The sequence below is a fragment of the Triplophysa rosa genome, linkage group LG14 (assembly GCF_024868665.1).
Source record: "Triplophysa rosa linkage group LG14, Trosa_1v2, whole genome shotgun sequence".
NCBI classification, from domain to species: domain Eukaryota; kingdom Metazoa; phylum Chordata; class Actinopteri; order Cypriniformes; family Nemacheilidae; genus Triplophysa; species Triplophysa rosa.
The window spans coordinates 7,790,636-7,816,035 of record NC_079903.1 but is presented as its reverse complement, the minus strand read 5'-3'; the positions used below and the strand labels follow the sequence as shown (position 1 = coordinate 7,816,035).

The window sequence follows — 25,400 nt, the reverse complement described above, 5'->3', positions numbered from 1 at the left end:
AAATGGATAATAGTCAGAAGAATAATGAAAAGCACACCTCTGCTCAACAAACTGTCAGAGCGAGCCCCAATATGTAGTTGTGCATGTGTCAAGGGACAACAACAAGCCATTGGACACTGTTTTGCAGTATTTGAGAATAGGGATGTCTGAGACCCAAAGGGTTTTGCCAGAGAAGTTCATGTTGATAAAGATTCAGAGAGAATGTGGAAGTTCATACTGGAACAGCTTGGCCTCTCAACCCTCAGGCAATACCTGAGTGCTTTGCCTCCCCTTCAACCCATTCACATCCAGAGCTGGACCTCAGAGGTTTTCATGCATGCAGTCATTAAATTGCTAAAGATCTGTGAATTTCCAATGTTGCTTGGTAGTAGGGGTTCCACTTTGACTGCTTTATCCAACCATGGGTAGGGCTCTAGACTCATTTTTCCACTTTGGTTGCACCAACTTACAATCTGGTCGCACCCTTTTTTATAGTAATCATAAAGACCTTGCATTATGACCTCAGTTGATGAATCGTTCTGTTAATTTGTCACTCTGTCTTTTAAAATAGTCGGCTATAGACCGCTTCATATTTGAGCTTTAACACTTGCGAGCCCAATAAATAAAAAATAATGCAAAGAAACTTTGTATTTGTTATTTTATGCAGTTGTTATTATTTAGTTTTATATTAAAGTCATATATTGGCTATGAAATGATCTGACACAAATATAACCTGTCACTCTTCACAATCCTTCTTTATTGCCTTCTTTGCAAAAAGCTGTAATTTTGCCACTGGCTTTCTTTATTTTTACCACATAAAATTAAATTAATTTAGCTAGCTCAAAACTCAAAAGTAACTCGGAACTAAATTATTATATACAGTATGTACTTTACTACACATTGTCATAAATAAACTTTAAATACTTACTCTTGTGAAAGTGGTAAGTATCTTACCACTCTTGTGAAATGGTCTAAGCACGCTTGTTCTGATGTGTTTTGAGTGACTGATTTGATCAGACAGTAAGTTCAGTGTTTGACATAGGAGTTGTTTCAACAATGAATCGGTTCAAATGAGTCATTACGTCACAAATCTGACAATCTGTTTGTTTTTCACAGCTGTTAAGACATAGCAAACGATAGAAGTTAACAAGGAAAACACTTCACTGGATAGGATTTTTCCTTTATGTCAGCTGCATGTGCGGAACACTTGTCAGGGAAGAAAATGCATTGTGTTTTAATTTGAGCACATTCCCACCCAGCTGTAATTCAGGTAAAATTATTCTCTGAATGCACCACGTGAAACATTGATTCTGACTTCCGACCTTGCTTTTGATTAAAGAGTGAGGGAGAGAGACATTTCAGAAACCGACGTGTTTGACTTCATAAAGCACTGCGCAGAACGATCGGAATATGACTTCAATGTTCTGTGAGAGCGTTTTAAAATTATATGGAGCGCTTTGTCCTGCGATGCTTTTTTGCTGTTTTGTCTGTGCAACACCGAATGAAGTCAAACACACACTTTAGTTTGGAGACAGAGGGAGTGCAGGAGCTCTCTGCTCGCTCTTTCCTGCACTAATCACAAGCGCTTCATTCACTTCTCATAAATCACATTAAATGTTCAAATAAATCTTTGGCAGAGCAGAAATTCGTTTTATGCACTCGCACCAATGCGACCCTGTGAAATTTGACCTCGCACTTTGTAAAAAAACGATCGCATTTGCGAGCATTTTGGTCGCAGTCTAGAGCCCTGATGAGGTGGCAGATCACATGATCTCCACTATATGTGCCTTTACTGGTGGTACTGTAGTTGCCATATTGCATAGCTGCTTATTTTCAAAAAGTTAAAGTAGGCATGAAACCGAAGTAGTGATTATCTTCTTTTCTGTATTGGGATGTACTGTATATCCGAGTGAAATGAGAAAATGAGAAAAAAATGTTGGGCGGGACTTGATTTCGTCCTTCGAGAACTGATTGGATATTGCTAATCATCGCAATCTTTTACCGGGGGCAGAGACGAGTCTCCGATAGCTTTGTGACAGGAAGTGAAGAGAGGTTGTTTCGAGTGGGGAGGAGGTTAACTTTTTTGTTTAAAGATTATGAGGGCACATAAATAATAATAATAAAAAATTCACAGATACGTAATTTATAAAAAAAACTACAATGTTCCATAAAAAAAATTTGAGTTGTCAATTTCAGTTTCACTGTGACTTTAAACTCTGAACAGTCAATAATCAATCATTATTATCAATAATCGGTATCGGACTATAAAAGCAAATTGTCACACTATCGGGCCAATAAAGAGGACAGGAAAATGCAAAGAATTTGTGCTCCGTATATAGAGAATGTTAAGAAACATTACCAGTATTATGTTCAATATTAAAAGTCATTATAGGAATTAATAACATTCAGAAAGTTAAGAAATAGCAATTTCATTTATGAATTAGAATTCAGTTAATGTGAGTTAAAATAACCACCAAACTATCGGTTTTGGCAGATATCATTTTGAACAATCTGCTATCGGCACCAGTGGAGGAATTAAGTATCGGTGCATCGCTAGTTGCTAGTGCTAAAAAAAATTATGTTCCGTTACAGAAGCAATGATTATTTTTAGTATGATATTTTAATGTTTTCATGTTACAATCAGGTGAACATCGTGTGTTTGTTTTTTATCGTGCTGTGTTCATATTTAGTGTCACAGGAAACAAGCAACAGTACCAATCCTCTGTGGGTTATTCGGAAATATTTTTTGTCCTTCCGTACAGTTCCACATAAGAATAGCTGCTTTAGTCTAAATCATAGATATGTCACAGACATAGTTCACACACTTCCGCCCTTTTGGTCCGCCCAACCTTTTAATCATTTTTACTCAAGTTGCCAAGTTTCATTACTACTGAAATAAGTGAGAACATGTAGCTACCAGTTGCTGGCAGTGTGAACAGGTCTTTAGATGCCACAACAATGCACAGCCTCTGGTTTAAAAACGCTGAGATTTAATTCCCCAAAAGACTAGAAAACCTTTCAGAGGTGAGATTGTGTTAGTTTGTGTTTTAATATATATTAACCGTTTTTAAGCTATGGTAACTTTAATGTTGTGTTAGCTAACACCTTGTTGTATTCTGTTAGTTTAGCAATTACAATGTTTGGGGCTACACAACAGCATGCCATGTATCATTTGACTCTTCATTCGTGTAATTGGACCGTTCTAATATGACGGGGTGGCTTACGTAGCGCAACCCTTAGAAACAGTCGCTAATGAAGTATTTCTTTATACAGTATTGTATATTTATGGGTAAAATCATCAACTTATTGAAAACAAATGACTTTCAGTCCTTTTCTCTCCACAAGTCGCCGTACGCGTGAACTTTCCTGTAGGCGTTAGATGCTCCGCTGAGTGCTTAGCTGCTTAGATTCTGCATTTAATTCTTGTAGAGATGGCATCCAACTGGGGAATCCGATAAGCCGTGGGTGGCAGTGGGGATATTAAGTGTTATTGATCGTTTCGAAGAATAAGAATTAGCCATAAGGTGTTCGCCAATGTGCTGTGAGCATTTAAGTTTCAAAAGCAGATGTTAAGTGACTCTCAATGTACAGCCGTAAAACAGTGGTATCGGTTGATAAGAAATAAACAAGTGCTCAGGAGAACCGCTGTCTGTCTGGAACACAATACCCAGTCCGTACAGTTTAGAATGCATTGTTTTTTTGTCTTTTCTCTGTTTAAAATGTTCTTTATTAAGGCAGAATATTCCTTTGTGCCGTTGAATGTCACAGCCATTTTCAGCTAACAGTTTGTACGCACAATGATGTGACTGTCAGAAAGGCTTCCATTAGAATAGAGCACAATGAAACCACATATTAAATGACACCATGCCCACGGAGCGGGTAGAAAGTGTTGTAGGTACAGCTTTTTTCAACAATCACATGGCAGCGACTTATAAAATGTAATTACTGGACATAAATGCACAATGCAGATTATATATAGAGAGCGAGGAGTACAGTGCATTACAGTACAGACAGTACAATAGAAATATCAAATTCCAAACTATGGCATAGAGCCATGGTTGCCAGATCTGTTAGGAATCAACAGTATAAGAAGTGGGCCAGTAGTTTAGCTTTAAAACATTTTTTAACTGCGAATTTGAAATATTTCATATTATGTCTCAAAGGATATGTTCATATCCATTAAGAATATTAAGCCTGACAATGTCATAACTGCAAGATGTAATATTTAGGGGCTTTTGGGAGGGGGGCTGCTTTCATAATATGAATTTATATACAGTAGTACCGTGCGCAGTGTAGTTAATATGTGTGCATGCGTTTCTGTCTGCTGTCAGGGGTCAGTTTGATTCCACAGAAAATATGACTTCTGAAGGGTTTCATTAAAATGTAGATTAAGGCCCGATCCCAATTCTATTTTCTACCCCTTCGCCTACCCCTCGCCCCTTCCCCTTGCCCCTTGAAACAAAGTGGCAAGGGGAACGGTTACAAATTTTCCGCTAAGAAATGGGACACCACTACTACACTGGTATACGTCATCATATGTCGTTGCTAGCTCCTAACGTTACGTCAGAGGACATGTATATGACATAAAAATATATTTTCTAATATCGTGCAATCAGTGCTGTCCGCTAGCAAACTTTAGCGAGTTTGAGGTCTGTGAGTGCCTGAAGATCACAGAATCCTCAAAGTTGCAGGTCATTGTTATCACATCAGATGATTGCTTCATACACTTCTATCTGATGGTGTGCTTCGTTTTCAGCAGTTTGACTATTAGGGAAACGTGGGTGGTATGGCCAAAATCTTGTGTAGTAAATGGATTTGTATATTGCATTACCATATGATGCTTGGATAATCTAATGAAATAAATGCTCTGACAACCAACAGTGCTTCATGTCATTTTTTTATTTGCAACTTGGGCGCTCACCAATAATTCTCTAGCAGCAAATGAATGATAAGTCTGGCAACAGTGATAACAACAGCTGCTTCTATTATGTAACACTTGAGCTAAAAATAAACAGCTCATAGCTGTATCACCATTATAAAACATAAAGTGCTATGAAATCTATAATCTGTGACTGTGTGAACACTTATTAATAACACTTGTTACTCATCTTGACTTCTTTGGAACATGACCCATTTGTTTTGCACTACTACACATTTCTTCATCAATCTCACTTGTGAATAAGTATCAGCCAGGCAAATCTAAAGCACTGTAACTATGGTAGATCAATCCTTTTCTGTTATCAAAAGCAATGTACTTTTATACAGTCCAGCCCTACTTTGATGTGCTGTAAAGCTGTTTGTGAATTGGGGAGAGTACAGAGCCTTGCGGTACACCATTTTTAATGGCCAGAAGGTGGGAGGTGAACTTTGAAAATCTACACGCCAGCAGCGATTGCCTGGATTGATGCCCATATTTCTGTTAAAGAGGGTGGATGGTACTGAAAAAAGAAGTGAAATGCGTGCATAGGTGTTCGGAGTCTCCGGGTGAAGTAATGTGTAGTACACAGATGATGGTGGGTCAATAACATCTTCCATCAATATACATGCAGGGCTCTAGACTGCGACCAAAATGCTTGCAAATGCGACCTTTTTTTTAACGTGCGAGGTAAAATTTCACAGGGTCGTATTGGTGCGAGTGTGTAAAACAAATTTTTGCCCCGCCAAAAGATTTATTTGAACATTTAATGTGATTTATGAGTAGTGAAAGCGTGGTTTTTACATTCAAAAACATCTAAATCAGTAAGTAATAGGCTATTTTCTACCCGGGTTTTGAGGCCGGCTGGAGAAACGCTCAGTTTTTATGGGCAGTCCGCATTGAAGACTTGGAAGTAAACGCCCACTGCTATGATTGGATGGCAGTTTACGTAGTAAACTTAAGTTGGAGCCTTCTGTGAATTTGGTTAGACATGTAACAGACTTATTTCCTGTGATGGCAAGTGTTACATCCTGGGAAAGTTTTGCGTATAGTTTGTGTAGCCTATAGTTGTATGGTGTTTAATGATATATGTCCGTACCTGTCAGCATTTGAGACTCGTGATCATGAACCGGACAGATCACCGCGATCGCGGGTCTCAAATGTAATGAGATTTTCCATGATAAATTAACAAACGGGAGACTCCCGGCCAAAACGACAGTGTTGGCAGATACGGATATGACCCAGCACCCGAAATAATAACAAAACACTTCAACACAGCCTCCATTATTCTCAAACGGTGGATAAAATCTTGAAAAATTATATATGAGCCTTTCAAATCACAGAGATGCGGATTCTCACGGGACTGATATTATCACAGGACTTCGGTGTTCGTCAAATTATGGTAGATAATTTGTGGGGGAATTTTTACTTTACAAATTACAGACATGGCCGATTCGCACTGGATTAAGATCACAGACAACCTCTGCCATTATTACAAATGACTAGAGGTCCCCAGGTAATACTAATCCCGTGCGAATAGGGCTACCAGGGCATATCAAGCTATCTCTAACAAAGCAATAGTGACGCATGGTACAAATATGTTTAACTCACATAAGATTGCTACGCCATTCCTATCAGACTGCTTTTTAATTTTAGTCTCTCTGCAAATCCATCGTCGATCTGTAGCTTGGTCACAAAGGAATCGCCGGAAATGTTTTACCCACATGAGCTGGAACGTCTTTAAAAATAAACTTCAACCACGCATTACTAATGTCGGAATCCTAAGGAAGGTTAAGCAGAGACTGTTTTCTTTCATAACCAGGCACTTACTGCGCAATATTTTGCGATCTTTAACGGCATGTTTATTACTTGCTGGTAATAACTTGTTACTTCTGTACTGTCATGCGTGAACCAGTGGGCGGGGCTAGAGAAGTAGTTGTTGATATTTTTCTGTGGAGGCGGTGTTCATCCTAGATAGGTGCATTCCAGGACATGGTGTTCACTGGGCCTGTTGTCAATAACATTTGTTATTTCAGTAACAAGGGCATTTTCAGTTCTGACACTTACAGGATGTTCTCTTGAATACGATTTCCTCTTATATAACAAAAGCTCGTCTTAAAATTGAGGTCTTAATTCATTGCCCCTTTAAAGTTTATTTATACATACTGTATATAATAATTTAGTTCTGAGTTACTTTTGAGTTTTGAGCTAGCTAATTTGATTTAATTTTATGTGGTAAAAATAAAGAATGCCAGTGGCAAAATTACAGCTTTTTGCAAAGAGGTCAATAATGGGGGCTTGTGAAGAGTGCCAGGTTATATTTGTGTCAGATCATTTCATAGCCAATATATGACTAATATAAAACTAAATAATAACAACTATAAAATAACAAATACAAAGTTTCTTTGCATTTATTTTGGATTTATTGGGCTCGCAAGTATTAAAGCGCAAATATGAAGCGGTCTATAGGTGACTATTTTAAAAGACAGAGTGACAAATTAACAGAACGATTCATCAACTGAGGTCATGATTCAAGGTCTTTATGATTACTATAAAAAAGGGTGCGACCAGATTGTAAGTTGGTGCGACCAACTGTTTTCTGAAGACGATCCTAAGGGGATTCTGCTAAGGGTTGTTTAAAAGGAGTTGTATGTAATATTTGCGTTGAATAGTAAATTATGAATTATTTAATTTAAACTCCTGAATGGCAAAAAAATTGGAACAGCTTTTCTGTTAGTTTGTGGGTTTTTTTTGCCTATAGCATTTTTATGTGGCTATGCTGCATACGATGCCATACCTGATGGTCAGGGGAGTTAGCCATGTACATTTTTCATAGGATTTACTGCCATGAAACTTGCTTATATATGTGAGGCAAAACAGACAGATTGGGTCTGTCTTAGTCTATCATTGTTTGTTAAAAAATTCCCTCTGCGCTCTTTGTTTTTAAAGGTACGGGCTGTTTGAAAAACAGCTCACACTCCTTGAAGAGGCCGAAGGAGGCTTTGATCAGTTCACACGAAGCTATACGAGTTACGGCGTACAGCGGATGCCAGACAACAGCCTCATCTTTAAAGAGTGGGCCCCGGCGGCTGAGGCCCTGTTTCTCACCGGAGACTTTAGTAGGTCTTTAAAAATTAAATTTGTTCAGCTTTTTGGACAGCAAGTGAACTATGATGTGTGAGGTTTCAGATTATATTAGACTTAATACGGGTTTAGTTCACCCAAACATGATAATTCTGTTATCATTTATTTGGGCTTTTGACTGAAAAATAGAAATGTTGAAGAATGTGCTATTTATCGTGTAATAAAAGTAAATGGGACTAGGCCTTTTAAGCACTAAATTGACAAAAAAGCAACAGGAATGTTTATCAAAATATACCATATATGTTTTAATAGCTTTGTGTTTTCCTGCTTCAATGAAAATACTATAGCACTGTCGTCTGTAATGTTTGACATCTGTAATGTTGGTCATGTTATATCGATGTACATGACTTAAAACCTGACACATCACTACTTTTATGGTACTTTTGACATTTACAGTAGCGGTTTGAAAGCCCAATATCCATTCAGTTTCATCATATTGTGTGGCCAGTAACTAGTGAAACATTTCTTTTTTGTTCAGAAGAAAGAAAAAGGTTTGAAAGGTCATCATTTGTTAGTACATGATGATGTTCTTTTTAACGCCGTGTGAAACGTTTGAAAATAAGGCTATGATTGTTTATATTGTCATTTTTTGTGTTGAAGCGTTTTAGAAGAGACAGAAAACCTTTAATGAAGTGATTGATAATACATATATCGCAAAGTTTTGTCTACCTTTAGTTCTGGTGCAAAATTCATAAATCATAAAACTCTTTAACAGTACAAGACTACTCAGTCCCAGGGCCGTCTATTCATCTTTAACTTCAATTTGTGGTTGACTGTTTGTTCTCTCTGACAGCGTTTTTTTAATCTTAAACTAGCTGAAAGAACATTGCGTTCAGCTTAAAACAAAAAAGATGATTCCCTTCAAGGATATCTGAGATGCTTACAAGAGAGAATGCAGTCTGAAGTCACTATCGGCCTTTCTTTTAAAACTTTGTTTGTGAAAAGTTTGACAGATCGTTTCTCGCCAACAAAGTGCAAGAACGCTAAATTTATTCATATACTTGCAATCCAGTCATTAGGAAGTGTAGGTCTCGTGTCGAAGTAATGAGCCAGACTTAACATACTGCAGGCCACATTTTTGTAGTCTTTGATCACAGGCCTCAACTTACACTGCTTTTAAATAAGCAAATGATTTTTAGTAATTATTTCAGAGGGAATACATAATGCTATCTATAAATTAGCAACTAGGGAAGAGTTACGATTAACACTTAGTGATTCTGGGATCATTTAACCCAAAAATGTAAAATCTTTCATCATTTACTCACCTTTATGTCATTCCAAAACTGTACGACTTTCTTTCTACTGCAGAACACAAAGGAAGATATTTTGAAGAATGTTTATAACCAAACAACATTGACCCCCATTGTATGGAGACAAAACCACTGATATCTTCTTTTGTGTTTCACAGAAGAAAGACTCATATACAGGTTTTGAATCAAATGAGGGTGAATAAATGATGATGAATTAGCATAAAGCATAAATATAGTATAACGTTAGCATAAACGTTCCTGAGGAGATAACCGGATACAAAAAGTTTACTTCTGAATTCTAGTTTAAATGTGTTCTTTGTACTTGCGTGGCAATAAGCTTCTATTTTTCTTCTTTAATAGATGGCTGGGATAATTTTGCGCATCCTTACCAAAAAAAGGAGTTTGGGAAATGGGAACTGCACATACCCCCTAAGCAGGACTCAACACCTGCTGTCAGTCATAACTCCAAGCTGAAGGTGAGCAGACGCATTAGCTGCTGTGTTTACTTCATTAGTGTGAATGATGCTCTGAGGTATTATGAAGCCCTCACTCGCTGACAGGATGAATTTAATATTCACCCGTTTATGGATAACGTGTCAATGTTAAAGGGACGACTGCAACATTCCTGCCATTTGTTGCTCCTCACCAGCATATGCTTTTAATAACTGCAGTTTAATTTGTACTTTCACACCCATGAGGTTTAAAACACGGCGCTTTAATTTTAAACAAATTAAAGCGCGGTCCCGGGAGGGCGCTTTGGCTCTTCGCTCAGTTATGGACTGTATATTCAATTAAAGTCCACATCGAATCAAAACGGACCTTGTTTCATTTATTAATGTTATTCCAAAGAGAGGAAAAAAGAGTTTCGCTGCATCCGAAATCGCCTACTTCCATACTGTATAGTAGGCGGAAATGAGTATGAGTCATGAATAGCATGTCCGAAACCTCAGTATGCAAAAAACAGTAGGCGAGAAATACCCGGATGGACTACTACTTCTGCCGAGATTCGTGAGTGTGGATCGGATGGACACTTATCTATCCCATGATGCCACGGGAGCTGAGCAACGGTCACATTTTAAAAGTAAATCAAATAAATATAGCGGAAAACTTGAAGGCGGACGTCCGTTTTCAATGTAAGTGCCAATAAATTAATTTCTCGTCACTACATTATGTTTTTATCAACGCTCACGTATAGGTTGTTGTTAATACGTCATAGGTCAAAGAGCATATGGGTCACATGACCATAAAACATGGCGGACGCAGTATGTCCGAAATGTATTCATACTACTCCCACTTGTACTATATAGAACGAACTGTTTTAACGGCTGATAGGTAGGTACTTATTCAAATTCAGTACGTACTGTCACAGTATGCGATTTCGGACGCAGCATTTGTCTCTCATTTTTCATCAAATCGACAACCTGCTTTGCCTTTTAAACAACTTTCCTGTCAGGATGACATCATCTGTTGGTATTTCTGCACAAATTCTGTGTTGTATGACTATGCTCAGTGCTTCACATGGTGTCTATTATGCTGTGAGACACTATTGTGATTAATAGCAGTTCGGTGGCATTCACTGGGCAGGTCTGGCTGCTTCATTCTCATTGTCTCCTTGGGTCAGGCCACACACAAGTAGAACCAGATGTGGACTCTGTCCCGAGTTCTGGCCCCCGAGTTGAGTGTCAACCAGATTTTGTTCCTGAAAAACAAATCAGTCCAGTCGACTTTCTTTCTCTCTTTGATTCGCACAACAGACTCCTATCGTAACGCTGCGACCTTGTTTTTTTTAAAAGGATGTTTTATGCAATTCAAAACGATTTTGGTATTACAAAACTGATAAAATACCCTTAATCTATAATTTGACCAGACAGCAAAGTGACAGACATTAAATGTACTCCATTTAATACAGTAAGAGTTTTATCATTATCCATTTATCCTCCACCCCGGACCTTTTATCGGCACCGCGCGTCTGCTATCTTCTACTATTTTCTCCTTAAGCCCTTCTGGCTCAGCGTCTGTCCATTCTCACGTCCTTTCTATGTGATTTTATAAACTGGCGAACCTGCGGCGTGATGGCTTGGCGCTTCTCGGTGTCCTCGGGAGAAGAGGCGCTAATGATTAAGCCCCACTGGGACTGCGCTCCGCGGGTCACCTGTAGGTGCCAATGGACCGGTCATTACCTCACACTGGCAGCTTATGGAAGGGACCAGCAATCCATTTGCTTTTTGGCTGGGTGAAGAGTATGTGAGAGTGTGTGAGAGTCTGGATAGAGAGCTCCCTGGGGAGACATTTGAATGGAGAGAAATCCTCCGGCATCGATTGGCTAAAATGTACTGACAGTTACGTGACTGCGTGAGACAGCCAGGAATGTGACTTTAAAGGGGTCATATGACACGGCTAAAACGAATATTATCTTTTGTTATAGATGTAATGCAATGTGTATACACGATTTATGGTTCAAAAACGCTGTATTTTTCACATCTTTGCCCCGCCTCTCTGAAACGCCTGGATTTTTTACAAAGCTCATGGCTCTGAAAAGCGAGGTGTGCTATGATTGGCCAGTTAACCAGTGCGTAGTGATTGGTTGAATACTGCAAGCGTGTGACAGAAATGTAACGCCTCTTACCATATTTGGAACATCAGGTTCCAAAGCAATTGTACTGACAGGTGATAAAAGGTCATCGGTACTTCTTTATATCAATTCGAGCCCAAATCTGATACGGAAAATGAAGATGATCAAGCCGATACATCAACTTTGCCAGCGCGACTTGAGCAGGATGTAAAGGATTGGTAAGGTTTTATTTAAAAAAATATGTTAAATAGTTAAAAACTATAGCTAACTGTTTTACCTTTTATATACGACGTTAACGCGAGTGCTTTGGCCTTTCTTGATCAACCAGCGTTGTCAACCATCGCGACTCAACAAAGACAATAAACCCCATTATAAACACGACTTTTGTTGCCTCTAGTTGGAACATTATTACTGATTATTAGGATTTATGTTGTCTTTTTTCACGTTGCGCGCGTTCTGCATTTGCAGATCACAAACACACGACAGACTCAACTCGCGTTAGTCCATAACAAGGTCTTTTACAATGAAAATATACTTACAGGCTGCGAATCTGAATCGTCAGACTGTCCTTGCAAAGTTTTAATGGTTGGAATGGCCCCACTTTTTAACCAAAGCTTTCGTGCACAGCCGGTCTTGATCTCTCCCGGTTCGTGAAGCAATCGTCGGTGAACTGCACTGCACAAACTTGAACATTCGGATTGTACTTTTCTGGAACACTGTTGTAAATAAATGTAATCATTCGCTTTTAGTTGTCTCATCTTTTGGCAGCGCAAACAAAGAGGCTTTCTTTTCGCAACAAAACACACAGCGTCTCAGCGACATGGCTGCGGCAGTGATGATACAATGAGATTTACAAGTACGCCCACCTCACTTGCATTTAGATTTGGGCGGTCTTAAGTCAAATCATGTTACGAAGTGACGTACATTCGCCGGGGTGTGGTTACACAAGGTGTTTCAGGCAGGTCTGGGTGAGCATTCGCTTTTAGATAGAATGCATCTTTTGTTCCGACACTTTCATTTTTGCTATTTTACGTGTCTAATACATGCATGGGCAACTTATAACACACCAAAGACACAGAAAAACACGTATTCGTGCCATATGACCCCTCTAAAAACAGCCGATATATCCTGTCAAATAAAAGAGAACAGGAAAATGCAATGAATTTGTGCTCTGTGTATAGAAAATGTTAAGAAACCTCAACAGTTTGATGCTATATTTATAGTCATTACATGAATTAATAACATTCAGAAAGTTGAGAAATATTCATTTAATCTTCAGAATCGGCATCTGCAAATATCAATCTGAATAATCGGCTATCGGTACACTGTAAAAAACAATTTGTTGAACTAAAAAAACTTTTGTTACCGCGCTGCCTTAAATTTTTTTGTTAAGATGACAAACATTTTTTCATTGTGTTAACTTGATCGGCACAACATTTTTCCATTAACATTTTAATAGATTTTTTGCAAACAAACAAACAATTCGCTATATATGTCAAGTGGAAATAATACATTGCATACATTACTTGACTTCAAATATAAAACAACATTTTTGCAATCAAACTGACTTTACAAGTCATTTCAATCTGATATTTTACTATTATATTATACAACAAACTTATTTTACTGTTTACTTTCCATTTCAACTGCCTTGTAAAGTCAATTTGGTTGCACTTCAAAATTTTAGTTTTTTTACAGTGAAGAAAAACTATCACATCAAACTGTATTAAAATATGAATTACAACATATAATTACTGTATAATATTTTTAGGAGATTGTGTCTATTTGTCTATTTAAATAAACTTGTTCACATGAGATGTGTAAAAACAAACTTGACCACACATTACAACATTTGCAAACGGTATACAAAACCTTGAAGCTTCTCTTAAAAAAGCTACTTTTTAGGTAGCAACTTGTTGCGGAGACCATGCACACATGAAGACCAGCTGCTTCCACCAATGTTCATTATGTGTTTTTGCATAGCCTCAAAGGCTTACTTAATGTGTTTGGGGTAGTCAATGTTCACAGCATAAAGTAAACCCATCAGGAGTCCAAAAGCCTTGGGGACATCCGAGATATCAGTAAGAACCTGACATTCTTCAAGAATTGGCAAGATTTCCTTTATTTCCTTTGGAAAGACGTCATCGCGTAGTTCCTCACTTACAGTACAATCAAAATGTCCATGTGAATGCCTCTTAGAAAATCTTCAATTTTATCTGTTGGCTGAAAATACAAAAGGAAAATACTGAAATGACTAAATTTAGTAAGCACTCAGATATTGATGTAAGACGGGCTGACAAGCGCTTTCAGACACTCGACAGTTTCCTATTTTTGATTCAAAGCGACTAGCTTTCAGGTGTGCCTATTATGATGTAATTCCTACAACTTTACTTCAAAGAGTGACCTCTGTAAAGTATTTTTAAACATACCTCACAAAGCTTTAAAAAACTGGAGGAATGCTTAGACATGCCCAACAAAAAAGCAGTTCTGGAATGAGTCCTGAAATGAGTCCTGAAATGACAATGAATGAACACACAATACACAAGAACATTGCAAAAAACTAAATATTTTAAACAGAGTATTGTGTGAATGCCAAATAAAGAAATCTTATTGGTTAACAAAAAAATACTTACATTAGCATCAAGCCACAGTAGGATTTTGTTTGGCAAATGTACATCTAGGCCACTATAAAAGGACCTCATGAGGTCAGTGGACATCAGCTGGCTGAATTCAGCAACAATCTAAAAAACAAAAATGACAAACTCAAAAACCATTACAAAATGAAAATGAGAAAGACAGAGTAACACCGTGTCTACACCGGACATGGCGCGACGTGACACACGACTTGTTCTAATGGGATTGTGGTGTCTCACCGCACCACGTCCGGTGTGGAGAAAATTTTAAATTTATAATGGGTTCTAATGCGTTCCATTGTCTCTTGTCGCATCCCACTGCATCCGGTGTAGACACGGGCTAATAGCGATTATGAATCTTGTGATGTACCATGCTGCCTAAATAAATGATTTTTCAAGTCAATTTGCCTTCAGTCGGCATAAAAACAAGGTAAGGGACACAACCTGTTGTAGTGACTTTGGTGTATAATGCCTTGCTATTATACACTGATTTGATGAATTACGAGAGCAGAGATTGCATGTCATCTTCATTTAACTGTCATCCAGAATCCATAGAACAGAGGGTCTATTGTCTGCAAAATAATAATAACAATAATTAACTATATTCATTTTTAAGCCTAAAAACTTACTCATGACCAGAGACAAATACAGGAATTTAGAAATACTTGAGGTCCAACAACGAATTTGCTGGCTAACACTTTGGCACTATTGAGAGATGAATCATGTGACTGCGTTGCGGCAAGATCAAAATGTGTCGGAACTCTCTCTCAACGTCTCTGGCAATGGAGCGCAAGGTAGGGGTGTTCGGTTCCGGGTTTTTTGGAGTCGACTCCGATTCTCGACTCCCACTTTTGGAGTCGATGGAATCGACACTTCGACTCCATTTACTGTCATTCAAAACAGGCTCAGGAATACGAATATAAAATAAATGAATAAACTTCAGCTTGGGAACTTTGGGCTGGCAACCAATCTCCAAAGTCACTAGCAAATACACATGCATTTGTGCAACAGACACCATCACAGAGAGTTTTTTGTGCTGTCAGATCAGATACTCCTTTCTGTTCCTAAACCGATGTGGTTTTCCAAGCGCACGCAGCGCAAGGACATGACGGCCCAGGTCTAACCGTAGCTGTAGACTTTTTTATTGCATCAATTTTGGAGAGTAACAGTTACACAAATGAATATGTTTTGTACTTAAAGACACCGCGTTTCATTGTTTTGAATTGAGGCTCCGCAAATGTGCGCTAAACAAGCCTAAAACATTTTATTCTTTATTTTCATTTAAGAGTTTATATATTCACCCTAGGCTAAGTTCAACATATTTTTTTAAAAAAGGAGAAAAGACATTGAGCCTACCTTGTGTTCTTTTCTTAATGTAACTCAATGCAATACTCATAATAAACTCATAATACAATAAAAAGTATTTAAAAATATCGACCCGTCCCTCGTTTTTAGACGCGAAATGTGAATGTAACCTTTCGAGAAACAGATTAAATTACATTTAGATATTATGTTAAATGTTTAAAATAGGATTTTGGGCGGTTGGGGACGATCGCTGTCAATCACTCTCCCCTACATTTCGAGAGAACACCGAATCGCTTTTTATCGTATCCCTCAATACATGAGATAAAGAGCAATGGCTATTCATCTGTAACTCGCAATACATGGGCCAGAAAGGGCAGGAAAACAATACTGATAAAACAAATCAAACCAAAATATTACAATCTAACTTACTATGCTTGTTGTAACCTGCACTCAAGGACTTTTACCTTGCATGAGTGAAATAGCTGCCCGGTGGCTTTGAATCCATGGCCGCCTAGTGCCACGGCTTGCCTGCAGGGACTTTGGATTCATCAGCACCACCTGACGAGGTAAAATGGATTCTATATTTAAACCGTTGCGTTTTATTTAAGTTGTAGCGTGTCGTTGTGGACAAGGACGAAAAAATTACATGGAAAACATACTGTGTTGCAATGTCGCGTCTCTGGTTGACACGGTGCGACAATTGCAAATTACTTCACACGAACTGCGTCATAAATATACCCTAAATGCTTCACTGGGTATTCATGGATGTTGCTGAACATTTCTATCGTAAAACACATTAAATGCGTTGCTAATTACATCGTATGTTGTACTTGTTTACCATTAACAGAATCTCCTTAAACTTCTGTAAACAGCAACTCCCGCCTTCTTTGATTTGATTGGCCATCATAAACATTTTGGCTGACTGAGCTGAGCAAACACACCAAGCTACTAGCCTAGTAAACGCGCGGGGTGGTAAGATTAGTTTACAATATAGTTAAAACCATTGTGAAATAATACTAATTAAAAACTCACCGTTAATGCAGACAGAAGAATGTCTGTCAGGGTCACCAAGGCGGGAAACTGAGAGACGTGAAGGAGATCCTTGATCTGCTTCAATCTCGCGATACTTGCAGTAAAAACCCGCGAAAATCAACTTTCACCCTAGTTGAGAACCAAGAAACTTACATTTTCTTGTCGTCTCAACAATTTATAAAAAAAAAATGTCTTCAAATAAAAATAAGTTGAAACAACTAAAACCGACAATTATTTTTTACTCTATAGAGAAATTTAGTATCTGTGCCTCTAATAAAATGTTATTAATAATTGTTATTCATAATTTTCTAGTTTTTACTCAAAATGCACTTTAAAACGTTAACTCATTTGTAAGATGCTTTGGGCCCTATTTTCACGATCTAATCGCGTGGTCTAAAGCGCACGGCGCAGGTGCACTCAGGGGGCGTGTCCGAATCCACTTTTGCTAATTTAACGATGGTAAAACAGTCGTCGTGCCCGGGCGCATGGTCTAAACGGGTTGTCCCGATTCTCTTAATGAGTAATGGGTGTTTTTTGAGTCAAACATGTAAGTAAACCAATCCAATCAGAGTCTCATCTCTCATTCCCTTTAAGAGCCAGTTGCGCTCGCGCCATGGCGGATTCGCTATTTACACGGCGGAATTCGGAACAGCAGACACTTCTCCAGAAAGGAAACGCGAAAGTTAAAGCGCGCAAGCAGACCATCTACAGGACAAGCCGGATTTTTATCTTTTTGTCAACAATAATCATATTTTACATTGTAATCCATTTATTTGTAATATTTGGCATTATCGTGTTCTGCTGCGTGTCCCTGTGTGTGTAATAAGCAGAATGTACGAGCGCTGTGCACCCGCCTATAGGCGCATACTCCTAATGCGCTCTTTAAATAACAAAAAAAATATTGCGCCGTTGACTTTAGACTTTAGACCAGGTTTGACCAGGTCTATGGCGCTGTCTATTTTCAGTTCCTCAAAATAGCAACGCGCCAACAATGCGCCTGAGCACACCTCTTTTTTAGACCAACACGCCCATGGGCGCACAAATGAGCGAAAATGCATTTGCTATTTAAACAACGCGGCGCAGGACGGGAAAATGAGAACTGCGTCCGGCGGACACTAGCAAAAACACTTGTGCTGCGCCTTGCGCTACGTTGCGCCGGGTGTACAATAGGGCCCTTTGGATAAAAGCGTCTGCTAAATAAATAATCTAAATTTAATGTAAATGCAATCTGTAACTTTTGCCTCTATATCGCCATCTCTGTTTGAAACATAAAATTGCAGGTCACTTTCAAATCGTGGGTTAAATTCAAACTTACATTACCTGCAAAATTAGACCTGACAGCACAATTTATGAATCATTATTGGGGTAGACAGCTTTAATCACTGATTTTTTTATGTACTAGCTTACTGTTTGAAGTTTATATTTAACCAAAAGGAAGTTACGAAGCCTAATTTAGATTTAAATTTCCTTTTCTTAACCTCATTAACTTTACATTACAGGTCTGCATATTCATGAAATAGGTTGTAATAGCTTTTGCATTCCAGGACATAAAACTGGAATGCAAAAGGAATCTTCAATTCAGTTTTGAACGGCGCTCACCAACAGAGATCATGTTCTGTCCTTCACACTCCTGTCACAACTGTACAGGAGAAAAAATACACATTCTGACAATAAATGTACATAAATCTGTTTGAATGTCCTTTCAGATGTTTTGCTTCTGTAGTTAAACCCAAGATACGTAATGAGTTTTCCTTATCCGGAAGTGAGTAGTTTCGCTCTGGATATAAATAACATTTGCCAATAGTATGTGGAGGATGGATTAAATGACCCTTTCCGTTTCTGATCAATGATGCTGTTGCTGTGTTCTGGCTAATAGCTTTATTTAACATGGCTCTCGAAAGCTTTGCCTGCGTGGGAAACCACAGGTGGTGTGACATCAGTAAACATGCATTTTTTCGCATGTGATTTTGAATCGGTTCAGTCACGTTGAAAGGTCTGTCAGAAATAAAGATTCTGTCATTTACTCACCCTTATGATGTTAAACCTCGTTACATTACATTCTGTTTTTTTACATAGAATATACAAAATATTAGTGGCTGTCGAGTTTCACGCAAGTCATGAAATGTCGTTGCCGACAAGCAAATGAATGTCATAAGTGATTTGGACAAACTGTGTTGAGTGAATAACAACTTTAACAATATTTACTCTGTAAATATTGTTTATGTTGCAGTAGTCTATAGGACATTGAGTAAATTATGAAGTTTATTTAGTTGGATAAACTAATCCGTTAAGTGTGCTTGTAAACATATACACAGTTGTATAATCTAGAGCATACATTATTGGTAAAAACAGAAAGCTTTTGATTTATTATTCACGTGACTCTTTCATGTTTGTATGTATTTGCCTATGAAGCAAATCCCAAGCTTGCGCGTTCAGAATGCACTTTTATTGCCACATGTAGTTTGCCTTCGATCATCTACAGTTCGATAATTCTTGCCGTTTTCCCCCTTTAAAATAATTCGTCCAAAATGTACAAAAGCTGATGGTGCAGATCTTTTTGTCGCGGCAAATTGTTTTCCGATAAACCCGAGCGGATGATTACAAAGGTCTTGTTTTTTCAGCCCAACTCTTTCACCTCCATGCTGTGACCTTTTTTCACCAGATTGGCCCTTTATCCCCGTTTTCCGACAGTTGTAAACACATTTTCTCTTAGCGGATTTACCCGGCATCCTGCTCGCGCCCGTGTTGTGACCCCCCCGGTGTGTCCTTGTGTTTCCAGCTCTCATTTGTCTCTCTTCCCAGGTGGTTGTTCACACCAGGGCAGGTGATCGCCTGTACCGGATCTCACCCTGGGCAAAGTATGTAGCCAAGTATGAGAAGTCCGTCATCTACGACTGGGTACACTGGGACCCTCCTCAACCTTACATTGTAAGTGATTATTCCCCCCGAGCGTATCAACCTTTTATTTTGCATGGGTGCTCAACCTTTAAACCTGCTGTTGCTATTTAAGAATAACTTTGTACATGTAATGCATATTTACCTTGAATGACCTAGTACATGTGAATAAAATGTGAATATTCCTCATAAGCGAAGCAAATCCATTAAGGCGTAAAATAAGCCCATATAAATGCACCATGAGTAGTTTGTATCAAAATAATTTCTTTCTGGTAGATGTAAATTGGATTTAATGTGGAGTGATGATTGTAAACACGTCCAGTAGACTGTGAATTGCAGATGCCTGTTAAAGCCCTTCAACCGTTAGTTATATCGCTACGCAAATGTTTCACAAATCACTTGTGGCATGTACAGTATGCTCCAAATATGTGAATGGAGAATCATTTCACAGATATTTTTCGCTGCCCTTTCCTGTCCCAGCACAAGCACCCTCGCCCGCTGAAGCCCAGGAGCTTACGGATCTATGAGTCTCATGTCGGGATCGCTTCTCCAGAGGGCAAAGTGGCATCTTACAGCAACTTTACACACAACGTGCTTCCTAAGATCAAAGATCTTGGTGAGAAACCGCTTCATTTACACAAAACTGTTATGTTCATGAGAGTTGCACTGGACTGACTGTGATAGAAAGTGGCTTTTAACCTCAATTTCAAGATATCGCGTATCATAATAATATAAACAGTTTTTTTTTGTAACGCTTGTGTAAAGTTTTTTTTCATTGTTTTGTTTATTTTAGAGTGGTCGACAAATAAACCAAAAATGTGTCCTATGGTGTAACGGCAAACATTTAGAAAAATAAAACTAATAATGAAGACAAATATGTCTTTGATATTTGATATTATTAATATTAATATTATAAAATAATATATATATATTTTTTACTATGTCACACCATACAACATATTTGTCAACTTTTAGTTCAATTAAATTCTTATTTCTAAGAAAGACAGGATGAATGGGCATGAGAAATGATATATTACAAAGACAATAAAAGATAAATGAATGTAAGATAAAACAGTAAAATATGAATAAACAATCAACAATAACAAAATCTCATTATACAGAATGAATAATAAACTGTACAAAATTAAAACAATTACAATAATACATTTCACAGTATAATGATGTAGTGCAGGTACTTAAACAAAACATTTCTCACCTTCTTGTGAAATATGAATGATAAGATTTTACACAGTTTTACCATAGTAACACTGTGCTGCGTGCATGCTTCGTTGGAAAACAAGAATGACAGATGATTCACTTCCTATAGGAACATTTTATTGAATACTCGGCTGTGTTTCATTTATGTATCAATTTAGTTTTAAATGTTTCTTCTAACATTGCTTAGGACCGTGGTTCTCAACAGGAGGGCCATGGCCGACAAGGGGGTCCCAGCTGACTTCCAAGGGGGACTAAAGATGACTAACTTTAAAATTAGGCTAAATGAGCAAGATATTTCTAATTATTTCGTTGTAAAAAATCCAACTTTGAAAAATGTTCTCCCTACAAAGATAAATAAGTAACGTGAACATAAAATTTTTAGTTAGTGGAGTCAAATTATTGTTTTGCATTTACTTAACAAAATTAGCCTCAACATGTTTCTAATAAAGATTATTTTGTTGACTGGACTTTTTGGCCAAAATACGTCAGAAAGTTTGCCCAACTTACAAACTATGTATTCTGAACAAGCATTGCAGCATGTTCAATTCTGTGTTTCTTATTTGTTTTTCTTCTAAATATGAGTTTTTAGTTCTTGATGGCTTAATTTATTATTAATACGTATCCGTCTCGCTAATGCCTTTGTGTTGCGTGCATTCGCATTAATATCGTCCGTCTGTCTGTCCCAAGCGTCCATTTCAGCCCCATACATTAGCGGCCCACCGGGAAAAGTTCCGATACTCCAGATGGCCGGCCGGAAATAATTTAATATTATTTCAGTGTGAAAACCGGTCTACCAAAATTTCATTAACATAGAAGTAAAATTTTATTGTAGTCTTGTAAGTGAGAAAAAAACAGACTAGAAGCTTTTCTATGACTGATAGCATATCAATGGTGGCTTCACTCCTGATCAATTTACTTAATTTACAAGTATTTGGCGGTTGTATTATTGACAGGTAAAAGCCTAAACCTTAAATAAACCAATATTTTCCGATGTATTTCCAAGAAAAAAAACATATTTTATATTCAGAACAATATGGTCGTTTCAAAGCTGAATAAAAAATGTATGAGAATTAAATGTCAAAGCTCTAAAACAGATTAATCGTCAAAGCCCCAAAACAGACAATTAATCGTCATAATCGCAATGATTTACTAGACAATTAATCGTCAGCCAAATTTCATAATCATGACAGCCCTAGTTGTGACAACTATTGACGTAAAAATACATTTTTAAGTTGGGTGAACTTCAGTCTCTGTTTCTTGAGTTAACTCAAAAACATGCTTTTGATAGACTGCCTTATTATTTTAAGTTCACTCAGCTATTTTTTTACAGTGTTGGCCAATTTTATAAGAACTAAACTTTTTTTTTCAGTTAATGTCAAGCTCTAAAATATTTTATTGGGTAGAAATTTTGAGTTTTTGTGAGGGGGGGGGGCTTTGAATATTGCTGAATACAATGGGGGGGCCTTGGAGTCAAATAGGTTGATAACCCCTGGCTTAGGAAAACTAAAAACATAAATAAATGAGACTGTTATTGTTCAAATAGATGAAGAGTATGAAGGCGTGAAATAAATATAGATTCTAGAGGTAAAATCATCTTCATTTGGGTAAATTTGAAATGTTTGTATTCATATTGAAATCTTCAATAATACTGATTTTGATTGCATCCTTGACCAATTTAGCTCAGTTTGTGACATTGTTGAGATCTCTTCGGAAACTCGAATGAAGACATTTGTGAGATTTCTCTGGAGAAATATCTGAGTAAACAAAAACACAATGGATCAACTAACTTAGCTTTTTATTTTATTGGCTTCATTTTGGCTTTGTTTTTTTATTCGACATATATGTTTTCTCTAGCTCTGCTGCATTTTAATATTTGTCATAGCATTTACTCTCGGTCCGACGCTTCCAGTGCACTTGATAATAGTGTGGGAACCGTTAAATAAGATTCACCCTTGGCAGCAACTCGGCAAAGCACTTCATACTTTTCGATATGTATGCAGAAAGTTCTTTTCTCATCCAGCGAGGGGGTGACGCTCTATCTGCCAGCGTTCCTCCTTCATCACGAAGTATCCGATCTGCAGTGGTGCTTAACCCGACAGACCCGCCATGTGGATGATGAGCCGCTGGCCTCTGTGCCAATGTTTCGGGGAGGCTGTTGAGTAGGTCAACACCCTGTTTACAGGCTTTAGCCGCCCTGTGAAGTGTTCATTAGTGCCATCATGGATGGAGGGCGGAGAGAGGTGTGTTTGAGGGCTCATGGGTGTGTGTTTTACAGATGTAGGGGGTATTTTCGAGTATCGGCAAGGCGCGGGAGATGGAGTTCAGAAGCCTGCGGTTGGCTGATTGGGGTGATGCATGCATCCTACAAGTTCATCTAACAGTTCATCACAAACATTTGCAAACATTAGCTCGTGGTGCAGGATTCAAGGGGCACGTTTGGAAGCCTTTATTGTTTGCTGGTGAAAACAAACAATCTGTCACGATACTGCAGCCCGGAACGTGGGGATGGAGATGATATTTATTACACAGGACGTTGCAAAACATTTATCTCAGTCAGAGAGTGTTTATGGATCTGTTGAAGTGCTTATGAAATGGGCACGCTTTGTGTTTTTGCATGTGGACCCTTGTTTGTGAAAATTGCTTTTGGTTCTCCAGGAAAAGTCAGTGATGGCTTCATTAAATCAAAATTTCATTCTCAGCTCACCTAACAGATGTCACACCAGGCGACTTTGACTAAATTTGCAAGTAACCCTTTATTTCCACTGAGATTCTTTTTGGGTAAAAAAAACTGTTACCTAATGTCATTTAAAACTTGTATATGACTCTTTCGTCTGTGGATCACAAAAGAAGATATTTTGAGAAATGTCTCAGTGGTTTTGTGTTCATACAGTGGAAGTCAGTGGGGGTCAGTGTTGTTTGGTTACCAACGTTCGTAAAATTTGTCTTTTGTGTTTTTTCGGTATACTGTACCTTTTAGACACATCTAAGAGACAATATCGCCATCATTATCGAAATAAATAAATAAATAAAATAAAATAATTGAAATAGTCACAAAAAAATCAGGCCGACTAGATGCAACATTGTGGTGCTAGTTTTGCACAGACAGGCAATATGAAAATGTACAATTTTCATGTTCGCTTGTAGGCGAAACAGAAGAACGTACACAACCGTGTTTACATATTGTGGGAGGGACGGTCATTCTTTTTAAGTCCTGTAATACAGTTTGCCATAAAAAATAGTGTGACAGAATAATTCATACACATGTCCATGCACCGTATCTGTATCTTGAATGCGCCGCATCGTTCTGTCCCTGGAGTTCTCCTTGTTTGTGGTTACCGGTTTGCATTCCCCTGGAAAATTCTGGTGTACTGCCTTTTCAAAAGCGAAATCGAAAGCGCTCTGCGTGTGTGCGTTGTTTGCGTGTCCGGGTGTACGCATCCTCGGTGAGACGTTTCCTCTGGGCCCCGCTGTCACACTTCATCAAAAATCCCAAAGTTTCTCTGAAGCGGGCAAAGATAGATAGATAAATAAATAAACCAATCTGCTCAGAAAAAGAACAACCGTGTGAAAAGCCTGAATCTCTCTCCCGAGTCCTTCTCGTGCAGTTTCGTTGACATTGCCATGTCAGTGTAGCTGCAGCTTGCGTAGGAAAGCGAAACACTGTTTTTGTGGCCGATCTGGACTGTGTTTGACCCAATGAGTCAATCAGTCTGCGCATCCCAGTGGCCGCCGCATGTCGAGAGGTTGTGTAGCAGCGTGTTAGCATGAAAGACTCATAGCTGGAGGGGGGGAGAAGGATGGTGTTTTGTTGGGCTTTACAGTGTAGGTGATGACGGCGTACCTCAGGGTTCCTCGGAGTTGCCCGGGACTGTGCTGTCCAGTGTTGTTGTGTTAAGGTTTTGTGGCCTTGAGTGTTGGTTTACATTGTTGTGTCAGGGTTTTTCCTGCATAGAGAAATTGGAGGCGGCCGCCTCCGTCAAATGTCTGCCGCCTCAGGCTCTCGCCAAAATTATGTTGCGAGTCTTCACAAGAAATGCTGCGTGCATTTAACAGACTGTCATTTGTAACCTCAGTTGCGACATTACGCCACAGTGGAGGCGCTGTTTTGTTATCAGCACACTGAGGCACTAAAAAGAGTTGCAGAACAAGAGCCAGCCTGTGTTTAACGGCTGTTTGTTTTGCATCCAAGTACGTTTAATTTCTTGAAATGTATTGAATTAACTTGACGTACATCATTGTAATGTCTTTAGCTGTGCAGTTGGATCGTTGAATCAGCGTATACTGTACACAGCGAGTTCGCCAGTATGAACGCACATTGCGTTCAGAACGACTCGCACACGTATGACTCATTTGAACCGATTCATTTAAACTATTGACCTTTTCAGTCACTAGCGAATATAAGAGATCATTGAATCATTTAAAGTGAACCACAGAGAATGCAAGATGTGAATGAGCTT

The 25,400-nt window shown here is 38.4% G+C and overlaps 1 protein-coding gene across 1 annotated transcript in view; it reads left to right on the top strand.

Annotated features, from left to right (window-relative positions):
* The window catches only part of gbe1b (glucan (1,4-alpha-), branching enzyme 1b), a 144,010-nt gene that overhangs the window by 13,647 nt on the left and 104,963 nt on the right, over positions 1–25,400 (top strand). Inside the window, exons 2-5 of the mRNA XM_057350948.1 lie at positions 7,844–8,013; positions 9,649–9,764; positions 19,633–19,758; positions 20,206–20,341. Coding sequence (XP_057206931.1) covers positions 7,844–8,013; positions 9,649–9,764; positions 19,633–19,758; positions 20,206–20,341 — 548 coding nt within the window. The remainder of the gene's footprint in view (positions 1–7,843; positions 8,014–9,648; positions 9,765–19,632; positions 19,759–20,205; positions 20,342–25,400) is intronic.